Raw genomic sequence first — 13216 nt, 5'->3', positions numbered from 1 at the left:
ACATCCCAAATGGGGGTAGAAAGGGCTCCCCAAACCCAGACATCCCAAATGGGGGTGGAAAGGGCTCCCCAAACCCAGACATCCCAAATGGGGGTGGAAATGACTATGCCTCTCTCCTACTCCTGCCCCTGGGCCTTCCAGAATGTAAATGCTGAGTCCTGCTGTGGGTGCCCTTTGGGGGAGGGAGGCCTGGGAGGAGGATGGGGGTGCAGGAATTAGCCTTCAGAAGGAACCTGCCTGACCTAATTTCTCATTACCCGGAGGGCTGGACTTTGTCTTCTGTCTGGGCCCGGTTACTTGAAATGGGGGAGGGTTGGCTGAGCATCCTCCCAGCCCCCAGCCCCCTGCCCACTCTGACTTTGGAATCAGTAATCATAGTTTCTCCTCTGCCAGTCCTTCGGTGGGTGACTCACCAGCTCCTCCCCTTACACCCTTTCTGGCCCTCCGAGGTGTCATCTCACCCCAGACTGAACCATCCACCTCCTCGCTCTACCCACTCCTGGGGCTCCCATTACCATGACGACGGCCAACTAATTGCCACCCTTATCCTGCTCAAGTTCAGCCTGCAGTGCCAACACCCCACCCCCACCCTGGGCCTGAGGGCGGAAGGCCCAGGGGCGTGCTGGGGTCCCTTGAGCCCACTGCTGTAGCCTTAACATCCTCAGCGCCCAGGTCCCGAGTTTAACCCTCACAGACTTTCCCTTCTAACCCCTGGTGAAGTTTTGGTCTCTGGGCCCCGGGAAGAGGGGGCAGGAGCAGGAGCTAGAGGCTCTTGTTTGCCATGGGGACCTGCTTTGGAGAGAAAACAGAGGGCCTTTCCTGGGCGCTACCAAACATTTCTAATTCAGGGGGCTCAAGAGACCAAGATTTCTACCTGGCCCCTGCATCCCGCTGTGCGACCCCATCCCCAGGCCAGCCCTCATCTCCTCCCCACACCGCTCCCTCCGCGGTCCTCCCTCCTCCCCTGGCCATTCTCTTAACCCCGGCTCTGTCTCCCTCACCCCACTCCTCTGTCGCCCTGCACCCTGTCCCCCTTGCACCGCTGCGCTGCGGGCCGGAGTTGAGGAGTGTGTGTTCTGTTTCTCCCCTGTGCCCGCCCTCCCCTCCCCCTCCCACGACCAGGAGAGGGCGGAGCTGGCCGCGGGACGGAGGCACCTGGACGCCCGCCAGGCGCTCTACGCCGAGCTCCAGACGCAGCTCGATAACTGCCCCGAATCAGTGCGGGAACAGTTACAGGAGCAGCTGAGAAGGGTCAGTTCTACCAGCCCCCCTCCCCGGCCCGAGGGCCACCGCCCGGAAGGAAGACAGGAGAGCGGTGGGACGGGCCACCTGGGCCCTGCAGCACCTGCTGGACACCAGGGTCGGTGCTGTGGCTCGGAGGGGACAGGGAAGGATTGGGGGGGTTATTGCCTTTTGCTACCCCAGGCGGCGATGCCCAGGAGAGGGGCAAAGCCTGGCAGAGAGAGGAAAGGGGGTTGGATGGGGCCGCTCCCTCCCCCAGTTTCCCAGGGTCCAGCCCCCAGAATACACCTCTCTGGCCTGGACTCGTAGGCCCGGTGCGAGTGGGCGCACCCCCCAATCCTCCCTGTCACTGTCATTCAAGGAGGCAGAGGCCCTGGAAACCGAGACCAAACTCTTTGAGGACCTGGAGTTCCAGCAGCTGGAGCAGGAGAGCCGCGCCGAGGAGGAGCGGGAGCTGGCCGGCCAGGGGCTGCTCCGGAGCCAGGCCGAGCTGCTCCGGAGCATCGCCAAGAGGAAGGTGTGCCCCTGGGGACTCAGTCCCTCAGTCCCGGCTGGGGGCCAGGCCAGGGTGTGGGGTCGATCTCCCCACTGGCAGCCTCCTTGATGTCGTAGGTGAACCTTGAGGTTCGGCGTCGTGAGCCTCAGTTTCCTCAGTGTAAAATGACAACAGTCACGGGCTAATGTGAGAATTAAGCACGATGATGCAAGGGAAGACAGCACAGGATATGAGCATAGGTAGCAGTGAGCACGCAGCAGCTGACACCATGAAGCCCTTACTCCCCTGAGTCTCCCAGTGCATTGTGCTTTGGGCTCACTGTGGAGCTGGGCGCCGGCTGGGCAGGAAGTGAAAGAGCCGGAGAGGGCTGGAGAGGGGGCTTCCCCGTCCTTGCACAGCTCCCTGCCTGCGGAAGTCCTGGGACATGCCCAGAGAGACCCGAGATCTGGATATTAGAGCCAGCGGGTGCTTGCAAGGACATCAGCTGGGTTTTACCCTTGGCTCAGCGCTGGCTGGGCTTAGCCCCGAAATAACGGGACTGTGTCTGGCCAGCTCTGGAGGGCCAGAAGCTGTGGTTGTCTGCTCTGGACCCCAGCCAGACCAGAACAGGGCATGAGACAGGTGTGTGTGTGTGTAACGCTGGGAGCAGGTGTGCCCTCAGCCAGGGTTAGGATGATGCCGGGGAGGCCGGCCCAGGTGGCCGTACCTGACTGACACTGGGTGACGGTGACACGTGCATGTGGGCACAGCTTGCAGGTGGCGTGAGTAGTTGGGAGGCGACAGCAGCGAGATTGGGGGAGGTGGTGAGCTGGGGGCTGAGGGCGACCCTGAATTTGGGAGCGAGGGGCTGCTCCATCTCCCCCTGACGCTCGGATCCTTGCTTCTCTCCCCGAGCTGCTCTGCCTTACAGACGTACCCACTTGCAGACATGAGGCCGGTGAAGGGAAGGAAGAAAGCTAGTACTTTTGTGTGGTCCTGATGATGACCACCCGAGACCACGTTCTTGCCCCCATTTTATAAATGTGAAAACCTACCAGCGTGTAAACTGAGGCAGAACTGGAACTCAGGCCTCCCAGGCCTCCGCTGTGCTGTGCGCAGACCTGCCTCTTCTCCAGCCTCTTCCTCTTTGCAGCAGGGAACCTTAGGTCAGCTGTGCCGTCCCTTTGAGGCCGGTCCCTGTGGGAGCTGGGAGAAGGCCTAGAAAACTCGAGCTCAGCCCCTGGGACCTGCGGTGACATTCTTCTCCTTGCTTCTCATGAGCCTTGCTCAGCTTCCATCCCAGGCTTCCGGGGCCCACACATGCCCGATGTCTGCTGTGGTGGCCGGTGCCCTGTCCGTTCCTCTTTGATTCGGAGTAACAGCATTGGAATCCCACAGATCTGGTTCTGATGTAGCCCTTCCACTTACTAGCTGAGACACTTCCGTTCCTAAACATGGCAGAGTTCTTATCACTAAAATGAGCCTAAAGGCCTCTGCTTCGTAAGGGAGTTAAATGACATAACGAATTCAAAGTGTTTTGCAGTTTCTGGCTCCTAACAGGTTCTCAGTAAACAGCAGCACTTTTTTTAAGATTTATTTTTATTTATGCATATAAGAACTGCAGTGTAGGCCAGAGGTATGGGGGCGGGGGTGAGAGGATTCACTGGAGACAGAGTGGGGAGCAGAACAGGCGGATCTACTGAAATACACCGCTGAGGGGGCAAGAAAGGAGAAGCCTGCTGCACCATGTGGGTCAGCTCCCTGGCTGGGGACTAAACTCAGGGCACAGTGGCTGCCCCTGCCCATAGCTTGGTGGCGCTGAGACTTTAACCCCTGTGCCACCAGGGAGGCCCTAAACAGCAGCTCTTACTGTGAGGACTGCTCCCTGGCCTTTTTCCTTTGCTTGGGCTGACCCCAGATTAAAGACAACTGCCCCTTTCACTCTTTCCTCTCTAATGTAGTGCTCTTAAGGTCATCTCTTCAGAAGCCCTCTTAGGGTCAGTCCAGCCAGTGCCCTGTTTCCTCATTGTTGGCTCCCTTTTCGTGTATGACCATTGAGCCAGGCACTGTGCTCACACTGGGGATGTGGCGACACAAAGACCCTGACACAAAGACCCTCGCAAGGACTGCCCTCGGGTAGGAGCCTGGGTGGAGGGTGCTGACAAGACAGATTCACAAGTGATAATGCGAGCAGAGTGGTGAGACAAAGGAAGGAGCAGAGAAATGGAGTGGTGATCAGGAAAAGCGCTGGCAGGCAGATGGCTTTCGGTCTGGCCTTGGGGGTGTCCTGAGCTCTTGGTGGTGACAGGGCACTCTGCTGGGCTGTGCAGAGTGAGGACGCTCGCGCCGGGCAGGAGCTGTCTGTACCAGCCGTGAGCGAGGGGGCTTGGGTGGGAGGCCGCTGGGCAGCAGAGGCCCAGTGTGGGAGCCCTGGAATCCAGCTAAGTTTGTGCTTATCCTAGGAGTAATGATAAACCACTAACAACTGGGGGATGAAGAGTGATCTAACCTTACTTGTGGATTTTAAAAAACTTGTTTGAGTTATATATGTAGGTGTGTGTACATATGTATGCGTGGATGTAATATGCTCGGGTTATATATGTATGTGCACATACATGTATGTACGCACACACATAATCCGAACACATGACACGTCACCATATACATACATGTGTACATGTATACATACATGTGTATACATGTGTATACATACACATGTATATGTATACACACATATATACATGTACATATGTATACATATACATGTATGTATATGTATATACATACATTTGTGTGTATATACACACATATACACACATACATACATATATATTTGAGATTTATTTATGCATGCATACAAGAGCTGGGGTGTAGGCCAGAAGTGGGGGGGGTGAGAGGATTCACCAGAGAGTGGGGGCAGAACAGGTGAATCTACTGAAACACACTGCTGAGGGGAGCAGCGGGCGAGACAGGAGAGATCTGCTGCATCTTGGGGGTCAGCCCCTGGCCGGGGATTGAACTCGTAGTGCAGTGGCTGCCGATAGCTTCATGGTGCTGGGACTTACCCCTTGTGTAACCTGGGAGGCCCAGTAATATATATTATCTTCAGGAAGCTTAGAAAATTCAGATAAGCAAGCAAACAAAACAACCCTCAAAGGGCATCTTAGGAAGATTCTGTGGCGGTGTGGAGTGGGTGGTGAAAATGCCCAGTGTGGGGAGGGATGGCCTGGAGGGGTGGCAGGTAGAGGACTGCTCAGTGTCCACAGGACTTTGGGGATGTTGACCTGGAGGAAAGGATGGGGGGAAAGAAGGGGTGGGGGGTTCTGGTAGCACAGGGCTCACTGGTCCTGCGTGGGCTGAGGGAAGAGGCTGAGCAGAGCAGCTGGAGTTTTCCAGGGGTGAGCTGAGGCCAAGCAGAAAAGCCGGTTGATTCCTTTTACCCAAGCCCAGGGTTTCTGGGCAGGAAAGACAGCTGAGCCTCCCCTTGGGCTCAGCCCTGTCACCCAGAGCCTGACAAGCTACCCTCTCCTCCAGGAGCGCCTGGCAGTCCTGGATAGCCAGGCTGGACAGATCCGGGCTCAAGCTGTGCAAGAGTCAGAGCGCCTGGCCCGGGACAAGAATGCCTCGCTGCAGCTGCTGCAGAAGGTAGCCCCAGTGGGCTGGGGGTGCAGTCGGGGGGTGTGGGCGGTGAGCACAGAGGTCGGGACAGAGGTTTGCTAGCCTGTGGTCACCTCCTCTGTTGTCACTCCCACTCCTCTCTGAGATTCTGCCACTTGGGACTTAACAGGAGAAGGAGAGACTGACTGTGTTGGAAAGAAGGTATCACTCACTCACAGGGGGCAGGCCCTTCCCGAAGACCACATCGACCCTCAAAGAGGTAAGGAGGTTGGGCCAGTCCCAGCTTCGGTCCCAAGCGGTCTCCTGAGAGGTTCTGATGCAACATGTGGTATCTTCACACCGTGACCAAGGTTGAGTGTGGGGACATTTTCCGGAACTGGAGAGATCTGAGTGGGAATGGCTAAGGTCTGCGGTTGGGCCTTCTCTGGCCATCAGTTGCGTCTTTTCAACTACCTTTCTGGTCATTGAACCAGGGGTTCACTTGGGGTGACAGATACATCTGGGGGATTCAGGATGCATGGGTGAAGAGGATAGTTTAGGATTGATAAGGGGCGGGGCTGGTGGTTCAATTCGCCAAGCGGGTCCCGGGGTGCTGCTCCTTGAGTTCCTTTGGCTTCCACCTACCGCTGGTGTCTTGATTCAGAAGCAGGTGTTGAGACACCCTAAGCTGCTCTGTACTGAGTTTCCGTGCCTGGTGTGTGAGGTCTAACCAGGACAGGCCCAGTTGAGCTCTTTCCCTTACCTCCTACCTCCCTGCGCAAGCAATTTAGGCCTGGGTTGAGGCAGTAGCCCAGTGTGAAGGTTGGGACCCCTCACTGCCTACCCTTCCTGTAGGCTGAACTGCTCATCTCCAAGTCCTCCGAGCTGGGACTGGGGCCTGCGGCTCTGGGCCCATTTCCAGGGTCTTCTCAGCCTGCAGCCTCCTCTGTCCCTTTAACCCCACCTGCTTCCACTGAGCTCTGCCCCAAAGAACAAGAGGTAATCACAGCTGAATGCCTGCGCTCTGTGCCCACTGCCGCCTGCCTGCCTGCCTGCTTGCTGACCCCTCCCTACAGTTCTTGCAAGAGCCCAGCTGAGGGCATGTGGCAGTAATCCTTTGGCTGGATTTTGCCAGAGCTTGAGTGAGAGTGCCATCCTGCTGGTCCTCGACTGGGCAGATCATGCAGTCATGCAAATCAGACCGGATTATGCAGTCACGCAGCACATGCAAATCAGAGCAGATTATGTAAATCAGACCAAGTCATGTAGGCATTCAGATCACAAATCAGATTGGGGCATGCAGTTATGCAGATTATGCAAAAACAGACCAGATTATGCAGTTATGCAGATTATACAAAACAGACCAGATTATGCAGTCATGCAGATCATGCAAATTAGACTCTCAATTTGCGCAGCTCCCCTAGGGGTTCATCAGTTCTCACAGCATGCTGAGCCCCCAGGCTCACTTTCCTTTTCTGTGAGCCCAGTAAGGTCTCTAGAGTTAATGCCAGTACCGGCTATCCCTGGAGAGTGCAGTCTGAGTCCTGTACTTTGACTCAGGGCGCACTTTGGATGCCCCCAAACCTAGATAAAGTCTAGGTAGAAGGCTTGCTCCAGGGGTTTGTGAGCTCGCAGCGCTCCAGCCTGTGTGGAGCACCCCCCTGTTTTCCCACATGGCCTTCTTTGGTGCTCTCTGCTTCTGGCCTTTCTCAGAGCCCAGCTTGCCCCTACTGTGACGGTGTCTGCCCCATCCTGTTCTAGCTCCTGTCCCAGCAGCTGAGGTTCACGGGCCCTTGAGGATGGAGTGACTGCTTGATGCTGCATGTGTGTGCCCCAGTGGGGATGCCTGAGGTGTAGGAGCAAAGGGTCCTCTGGGAGCCGGTTTCTGGGGTGGGCTCTTGGACGACCCTAGGCTTTTCTGCCTGCCCCTAGCCCGGGGCACCCCCAGGGAGGGGCCTTCAGGCAGCTCAGACCGGGTCTGCCTGTCCTTTCCCGCCCACCGTCCTCTGCACAGCTGCCCGCAGTCACAGTGGGCTGCTCTCGGCCAGAGCCCGTACGGAGGGACGGCCCGCGGCACAGAGTGTGGGTGACCGTGCCCGGTGGAAGCCTGTTGACCTCTGCCCATCCCTCCCCACCCACTGGGTCCCCTAGGAGTATGTGAGCCTGGCAGAGGTGCTCCAGCTGTGCGCCTGCTCGGACCCCCGTGCTTCTGCCGCTTCCCCCAGCGTGCCAGCCCTTGCCCGGCAGTGAGGTGCCAGCCACGGAGCGAGCCCCCTCCTGCCTCAGTGGATGCCCTAGATTGCTCCTCAGTCCGGAGGGGGTGGGGGTGGGGCAGCAGGCTGTGTCTTCAGCAGTGAGGGAGAAGGGCAGCTGACATAAGGGGTTTCCAGAGTGTCGGCCCTGCTTCCCTGAGCCTTCTCCAGCCCGAATTCTCAAAGAGGGCCAGGCCTCTGCTCCGGCTGAGGGTGAGGCGCCCAGAGACTGGCTTTCGGGCTCTGCAGCCGCCTCTGCCCTGTGCTTCTGCCCGAGGCAGGGCCACCGTGGGTTCCAGCCCCGTTAACCTCTGTGTTCCCTTCTCTGCCCTGCGCCCCCCAGTACGTTACACTCGAGCAGCTGCAGGCGTGGCGGGGCAGCTGGCCCGCACCTGCCCCGGCGGCGCCGGGCCTGCCTCTGTGGGCCGCTGCCCGGGCCCGGGCCCCCACCACCTGCCTTCCTCCCGCGCTGCCCTCTCCCCCCTCCGCTGCTGCTGTCACGCCTTCACCCAAGGTGGGTGGTCTCTGTGTCCTGCCGCCCCCGGCCCACGCCTGGTGGCTCTGTCTGTGTGCGTTTTGCCCTTTCTCCCGGCTTCTCAGCTCTGGCAGCCTGGGGCCTGCTTGGCGCCTGTGGGCTCTGGCCGGCTGGCATCAAGGCTGGCGTAGCACGGTCTGTGGCCTGGGAGCTGTGGCCTGGGAGCTGTGGCCTGGGAGCTGTGGCCTGGGAGCTGTGGCCTGTTTGCTTCAGCTCTTAAGCACATTCACTGCAGCTGTTTTCTCACTGTTTTTCTCTTCCTCTCCTTTATGCACTCCTCTCTTCTCTCTCTCTCCCCTCCCCTCCTGTCCCAATGCCTTCTCTTACCCTTCCTCCAACTCCCTTCCCTTTATCCTCCTTTTCCTCCTCCCCCTTTTCCATCCCTCATTTCCTGGCTTTTCTCCTTCATCCTCCCTCCCTCCCCCCTGCCTCTCCCCACGCCCTACTTCAGATGGAGAAGCTGCTGCTCCCTGCTGTAGACTTAGAGCAGTGGTACCAGGAGCTGATGGCCGGGCTGGGGGCTGGCCTGGCTGCAGCCTCCCCTCGCTCCTCTCCCCCGCCTCTGCCTGCCAAAGCTTCCCGCCAGCTGCAGGTAACGCCCTCTTCACTGCCCTGCCCTGCCCAGACCGGGCTCCTCTGAGCCCCTCCTGCTGATCCAGCGATGGCACAGTGCCACCTTAAATGGCCAGCTGAGCCAGGGCAACCTCCGGCCCAGCCCGGAGGGCAGTGAGCACCTCCACACAGGCCATCCTGGCACTCAGAGTGACAAGCCAGCCTGTCCGCTGCAGGGGTCTGGAGCAGGGGTCAGGGTGGAAGCCCTCCCCTCATGCTGGGGTGCACAGTTGGCCTCTCCGCCCTTGGCCGTGCTCCACCCCAGAACTCTCACTCCGTCGGGGGCCTGACACACTGTTGGTCTGTCACAGCTGTCCTGGGACACCTGTAGCACTTTGCTCCCCTGGGCTAGAGATGACCCTTGGGGCCATACACAGGGGGACAGAGACTTTAACGTGACGGCCCTAAGGGCCCTTCCCGACTCCTCGCAGCTGCTTTGGAAGGCACAGGCCCGCTGGGGCCTGCTGCCAGCGTTTGGCCATGGGCTGGGGGAAAGGGACGTGGATAGTCTCCCCCAAGTCTCACTCCCCTGACTGGCTGCAGCGCCGAAGGTCCCAGCATTCAACATTTTCTGCTGGACTAAGCCATGACGCCGATCTCAGCTGAAACCCCACGTTCTGTGGGAGGAGGGAGTCCCCTGACGTGTGGCCCCTCTACCTGGCTGACTAGATATGTTTATGCTTTGATTCATTTACTCATCAGCAAGGCCTTTGGGGACACGCTTGTTCCCCTCTTACAGATGAGACACGAGGGCCCAGGAAGTGAGGTGTCTCTCCAGGGCCACACACCTAGGTAGCGCTGGGCCCTCCGTGGCGGTCAGGGTTCTGACTGCAGACACCACAGTTTTCAGTCTCGCCTCCCGCCAGCCCTTTACAGACGAGGAAGCCAAGGCCCAGAGTGGGGGTGCATGGCAACCGGCCACACTGGCTGCTAGTGGCAGACCTGGGGCCAGGGGGAACCCCAGCCTGCAGTTGGTCTGTGGCACGGCTCTGCCCGACACTGCTGACTCCTGCCTGGCTCAGCTTACAACTCCTTGCTGGGTGGACTTCAGGCGGAGTGGCCTGGGAAGTAGTTGGCAGCTGTCGCTGGCACCTGCCGTTGGGTGGCCCCGAGGCCAGTGCCGTCGTCACTGGAGACAGAGGCCTGGTGCCAGGCCGTGCCTTGGCTCGTAGCCAGCCTAGGGACCACGGGGTGATGGCCACTGGGAGGCCTGGGGCTCACCGGGCGCTGTCTGTCTCCAGGTTTACCGCTCCAAGATGGATGGTGAAGCCACCAGCCCCCTGCCCCGGACCCGCAGCGGCCCCCTTCCCTCTTCCTCTGGCTCCTCGTCCTCCTCCTCCCAGCTCAGCGTGGCGACCTTGGGCCGAAGCCCCTCCCCGAAGGTCTGGGGGCGGCGTGTGTACAGGCTGGGCGGTGGGATGGAGGGCTCGAGGCTGCCACGCCGGGAGAGGCCAGCCTCACTTGGCCCTGAGGAGGCTCTGGCCTGAGGGCTCCATTTCTCTGCAGAGTGCCCTGCTTGCCCAGAATGGCACAGGCAGCCTTCCGCGCAACCTGGCAGCCACGCTGCAGGACATTGAGACCAAACGCCAGCTGGCCCTGCAGCAGAAGGGTGAGTGGCCGTGTGGCGGGTGCCTTGTGCCCAGGGCCCTGCACGTAGTCTGTGCTGCGCTCACCCCTGCCCACACCTTCAGTTGAAGGGTAGAAAGAACTCAGATTAGCCACTCAGAATGTTCTGGAAGACGAAGGGCAGGGTCTCCAGGTGCTGGGGGGCGGGGAGGTGGTTCTCAAAGAGCCCAGGAAGTAGGGGACATGCTTGCCGACCTACGTAAGCATCAGCGGCGCCCTGTCCGGAGGCGGGGGTTGGCTTCACGGCCTCGTTCCCCGAGATCCTGGCCTGGGAACCAAGCGTCCTGGGTGCTGGACTACGTTGCGGTTGTTTTGAAAGCCATGTCTGTGCTCTCTCTCCTCTCCTCCCTCTGTGTCTCCCCCCACCCCCCGCCTGGGGCCCCCCACACCACACCAGTCGAGTTGGTTCCCGCCGAGCCCCTCCCAACCGACGAGCCAGCAGGTAGAGCGCAGGTCGTTGAGGGCCTGGCCCTGGCCAGGCAGCGCTGCCCGCTCCGGCCTCCGCATGGTGTCCCCAGGCGCCCGGCTGAGCTGGCCCGGGGTCTCCGCTGGCCTGGCCCGGAGCTGAGTTCTGTGCCGCCTCCACCGTGCTCCCGGTCGCCCCTCCTGCTGCTGTTGCTCCCGCTTCTGCGCTGTAGCTGGGTCTGCACGGACACCGGACCTCCGGGACTCCCTCGTCCTCTGTTCCCTGCCCAGCCCCAGCGGGCAGGGTGGGTGCATGCGTCCCGCTCACCTGTCCAGGCCGTGGAGCCCGGCCATCGTGCCGCCAGGGCTCCGCCTGGGCGGCTCTGTGTCCTGGGTGCGCTGGGGGTGCAGACAGCACGCTGCAGCCAGACTGGGCTCCCCGGGCCAGTCACGCAGGCTTGGCTGGGCCGCCGAACCTGGGGCTGTGGGGCCTCAGGGAAGCTGGTGGGGTGGCGGGTCCCCGTGTCCACCAGTCCTGCTTGGCTCTTCCCTCTGTCTGATGCTGCCCAGCCCTCCCCAGGTGGGTGGGTGCCCCCTGTGACTACCACCGCCCCTCTCACAGGGCAGCAGGTGATCGAGGAGCAGCGGCGGCGACTGGCTGAGCTGAAGCAGAAAGCAGCAGCCGAGGCCCAGTGCCAGTGGGATGCCCTGCACGGGGCGGCCCCCTTCCCGGCAGGCCCCTCGGGCGGCCCCCCCCTCATGCACCACTCCATCCTGCACCACCTGCCGGCCGCCCGGGCGCGCGGGGAGGAGGGCGAGCATGCCTACGACACCCTGAGCCTGGAGAGCTCGGACAGCATGGACACCAGCATCTCCACGGGCGCCAACTCCGCCTGCTCCCCCGACAACATGTCCGGGTACTGACCCCCCCACCCCACGGCGCCAGGGCCCACTCTGCCTGAGGCCTCTGCGGTTCCCGCCTGCACCCTGCCTGACCCCACCCCCACCGCCCCCCAGTACTAGCGGCCTGGACGTGGGCAAGATCGAGGAGATGGAGAAGATGCTGAAGGAAGCTCACGCGGAGAAGAGCCGGCTCATGGAGTCCAGGGTGAGGCCGGCTGACCGGGGCCCCGGAACTGCCCCCTGCACCCGCCTGCCCGCCCAGGGCCGCGCTCCCACCTCGGGGAAGCCCCTCTCCCCTGGCATCATTCCCCTGAGGAACAAAGTGTCTGGAAAGACTGTGTCCCTCCAGGTGGGGGTGGGGAGCATGGGGAGATTACAGGTCGCACAGCTTGTAGGAAAGAGCAGGCACGGTACCATTGTCCAGCCTTGGATTTCCTGCCGGGGAACGTCCAGGCTGTGTGTTTACTTCTGCCAGCATTTTGGCCGCCGCAGGCATTTTGATTGTTGTGCATCTGAGTGGCAGGTCATTCCTCTTGGGGGTGGTTAGGAAAGGCAGGAACTGGGGGCCGCGGGGTAGGGACAGAAGATGTCCCTTGGTGGGTGTCTGAAGCGGAGCAGTGCTGGCTGGGCCTCTGGGAGCGTGGCGGGGCAGAGGAGGTCACTTCCTTCACGTGGGCCTGGAGCTGGGCCCAGCACAGAGGAGCTGGCCACTTAGCCTGTGCACAGCCAGGCTGAGGAAGCCTGTGCCCGGGGAGGCCCTGGGGGGTCGGAAGTGCCGGGTCTGAGATAAGGGGGGACCCAGGGAGCAGCCGGCAGCTGGCCACCAGGGAAGAGCAGCTCTTGGTGGTGTGTGCGTGAAGAAGGGCAGGTCCACCAGGCCTCGGACAGATGGTGAGGGGGGATTCTGCTGTCTCGAGCCAGGGAGAAACGGCAAGTGGGAGTTAAAGGTACAGAGGTCAATATTGTTGGTGAAGACATAGAAGGCCACCACAGGCTCTCAATTTAGAGATTTCTTCTAATGACTAACACTCCTTTTATAATGGCTTTCATAAATTCATTTTTTTCCTGTAAAAATTGAAGTTCAACGACAAATGTCTCTAATTTGGAGTTTCAGAGGACCCTAGTGATTAGGGAAGTGGCTTATGTTGGTTGTGAGAAGAAGCTGCTCCAAGTTCGGATGCACAGGAGAGCCCCGTTTATTTATCGAGCACTTTGCTTCTGCTGGAGTGAGGGATGGGTCTTTGCATTCGAGATTCTGTTGTAGCTTCACAGTCCATCAGCACCCAGTTTAGAGAGTGTAGCTGAGGGTTAGGGAGTTTAAGAGATTGTCAGTCACCGATCTCTGGGTGGTGGCAGAAGGCCGCTGCACCAGGTTAAAGCACTGCATTAAACAAGCTCTCAGAAGCCGCCTCAGCACGAGTTCAATCTCTAGCCAGGGAGCTGACCCCGCATGGCGCGGCAGACCTCTCCTGAGCTGCCCGCTGCTCCCCTCAGCAGTGTGCTTCATCAGTCTGCCTGTTCTGCTCCCCACTCTGTCTCTGGTGAATCCTCTCACCCACCACAAATCTG

At 60.1% G+C, this 13216-nt stretch overlaps 1 protein-coding gene across 1 annotated transcript in view; it reads left to right on the top strand.

Annotated features, from left to right (window-relative positions):
* PHLDB1 (pleckstrin homology-like domain, family B, member 1) overlaps positions 1-13216 on the top strand; it is a 42879-nt gene that overhangs the window by 24147 nt on the left and 5516 nt on the right. The window contains exons 10-17 of the mRNA XM_004688825.2: positions 1604-1759; positions 5252-5362; positions 5505-5594; positions 8553-8693; positions 9955-10095; positions 10220-10322; positions 11367-11661; positions 11762-11852. Coding sequence (XP_004688882.1) covers positions 1604-1759; positions 5252-5362; positions 5505-5594; positions 8553-8693; positions 9955-10095; positions 10220-10322; positions 11367-11661; positions 11762-11852 — 1128 coding nt within the window. The remainder of the gene's footprint in view (positions 1-1603; positions 1760-5251; positions 5363-5504; positions 5595-8552; positions 8694-9954; positions 10096-10219; positions 10323-11366; positions 11662-11761; positions 11853-13216) is intronic.

Source organism: Condylura cristata, unplaced genomic scaffold (assembly GCF_000260355.1).
Source record: "Condylura cristata isolate star-nosed mole 26May11 unplaced genomic scaffold, ConCri1.0 scaffold00025, whole genome shotgun sequence".
Classification (NCBI taxonomy): domain Eukaryota; kingdom Metazoa; phylum Chordata; class Mammalia; order Eulipotyphla; family Talpidae; genus Condylura; species Condylura cristata.
This window is presented reverse-complemented; position numbering and strand designations above follow the sequence as displayed.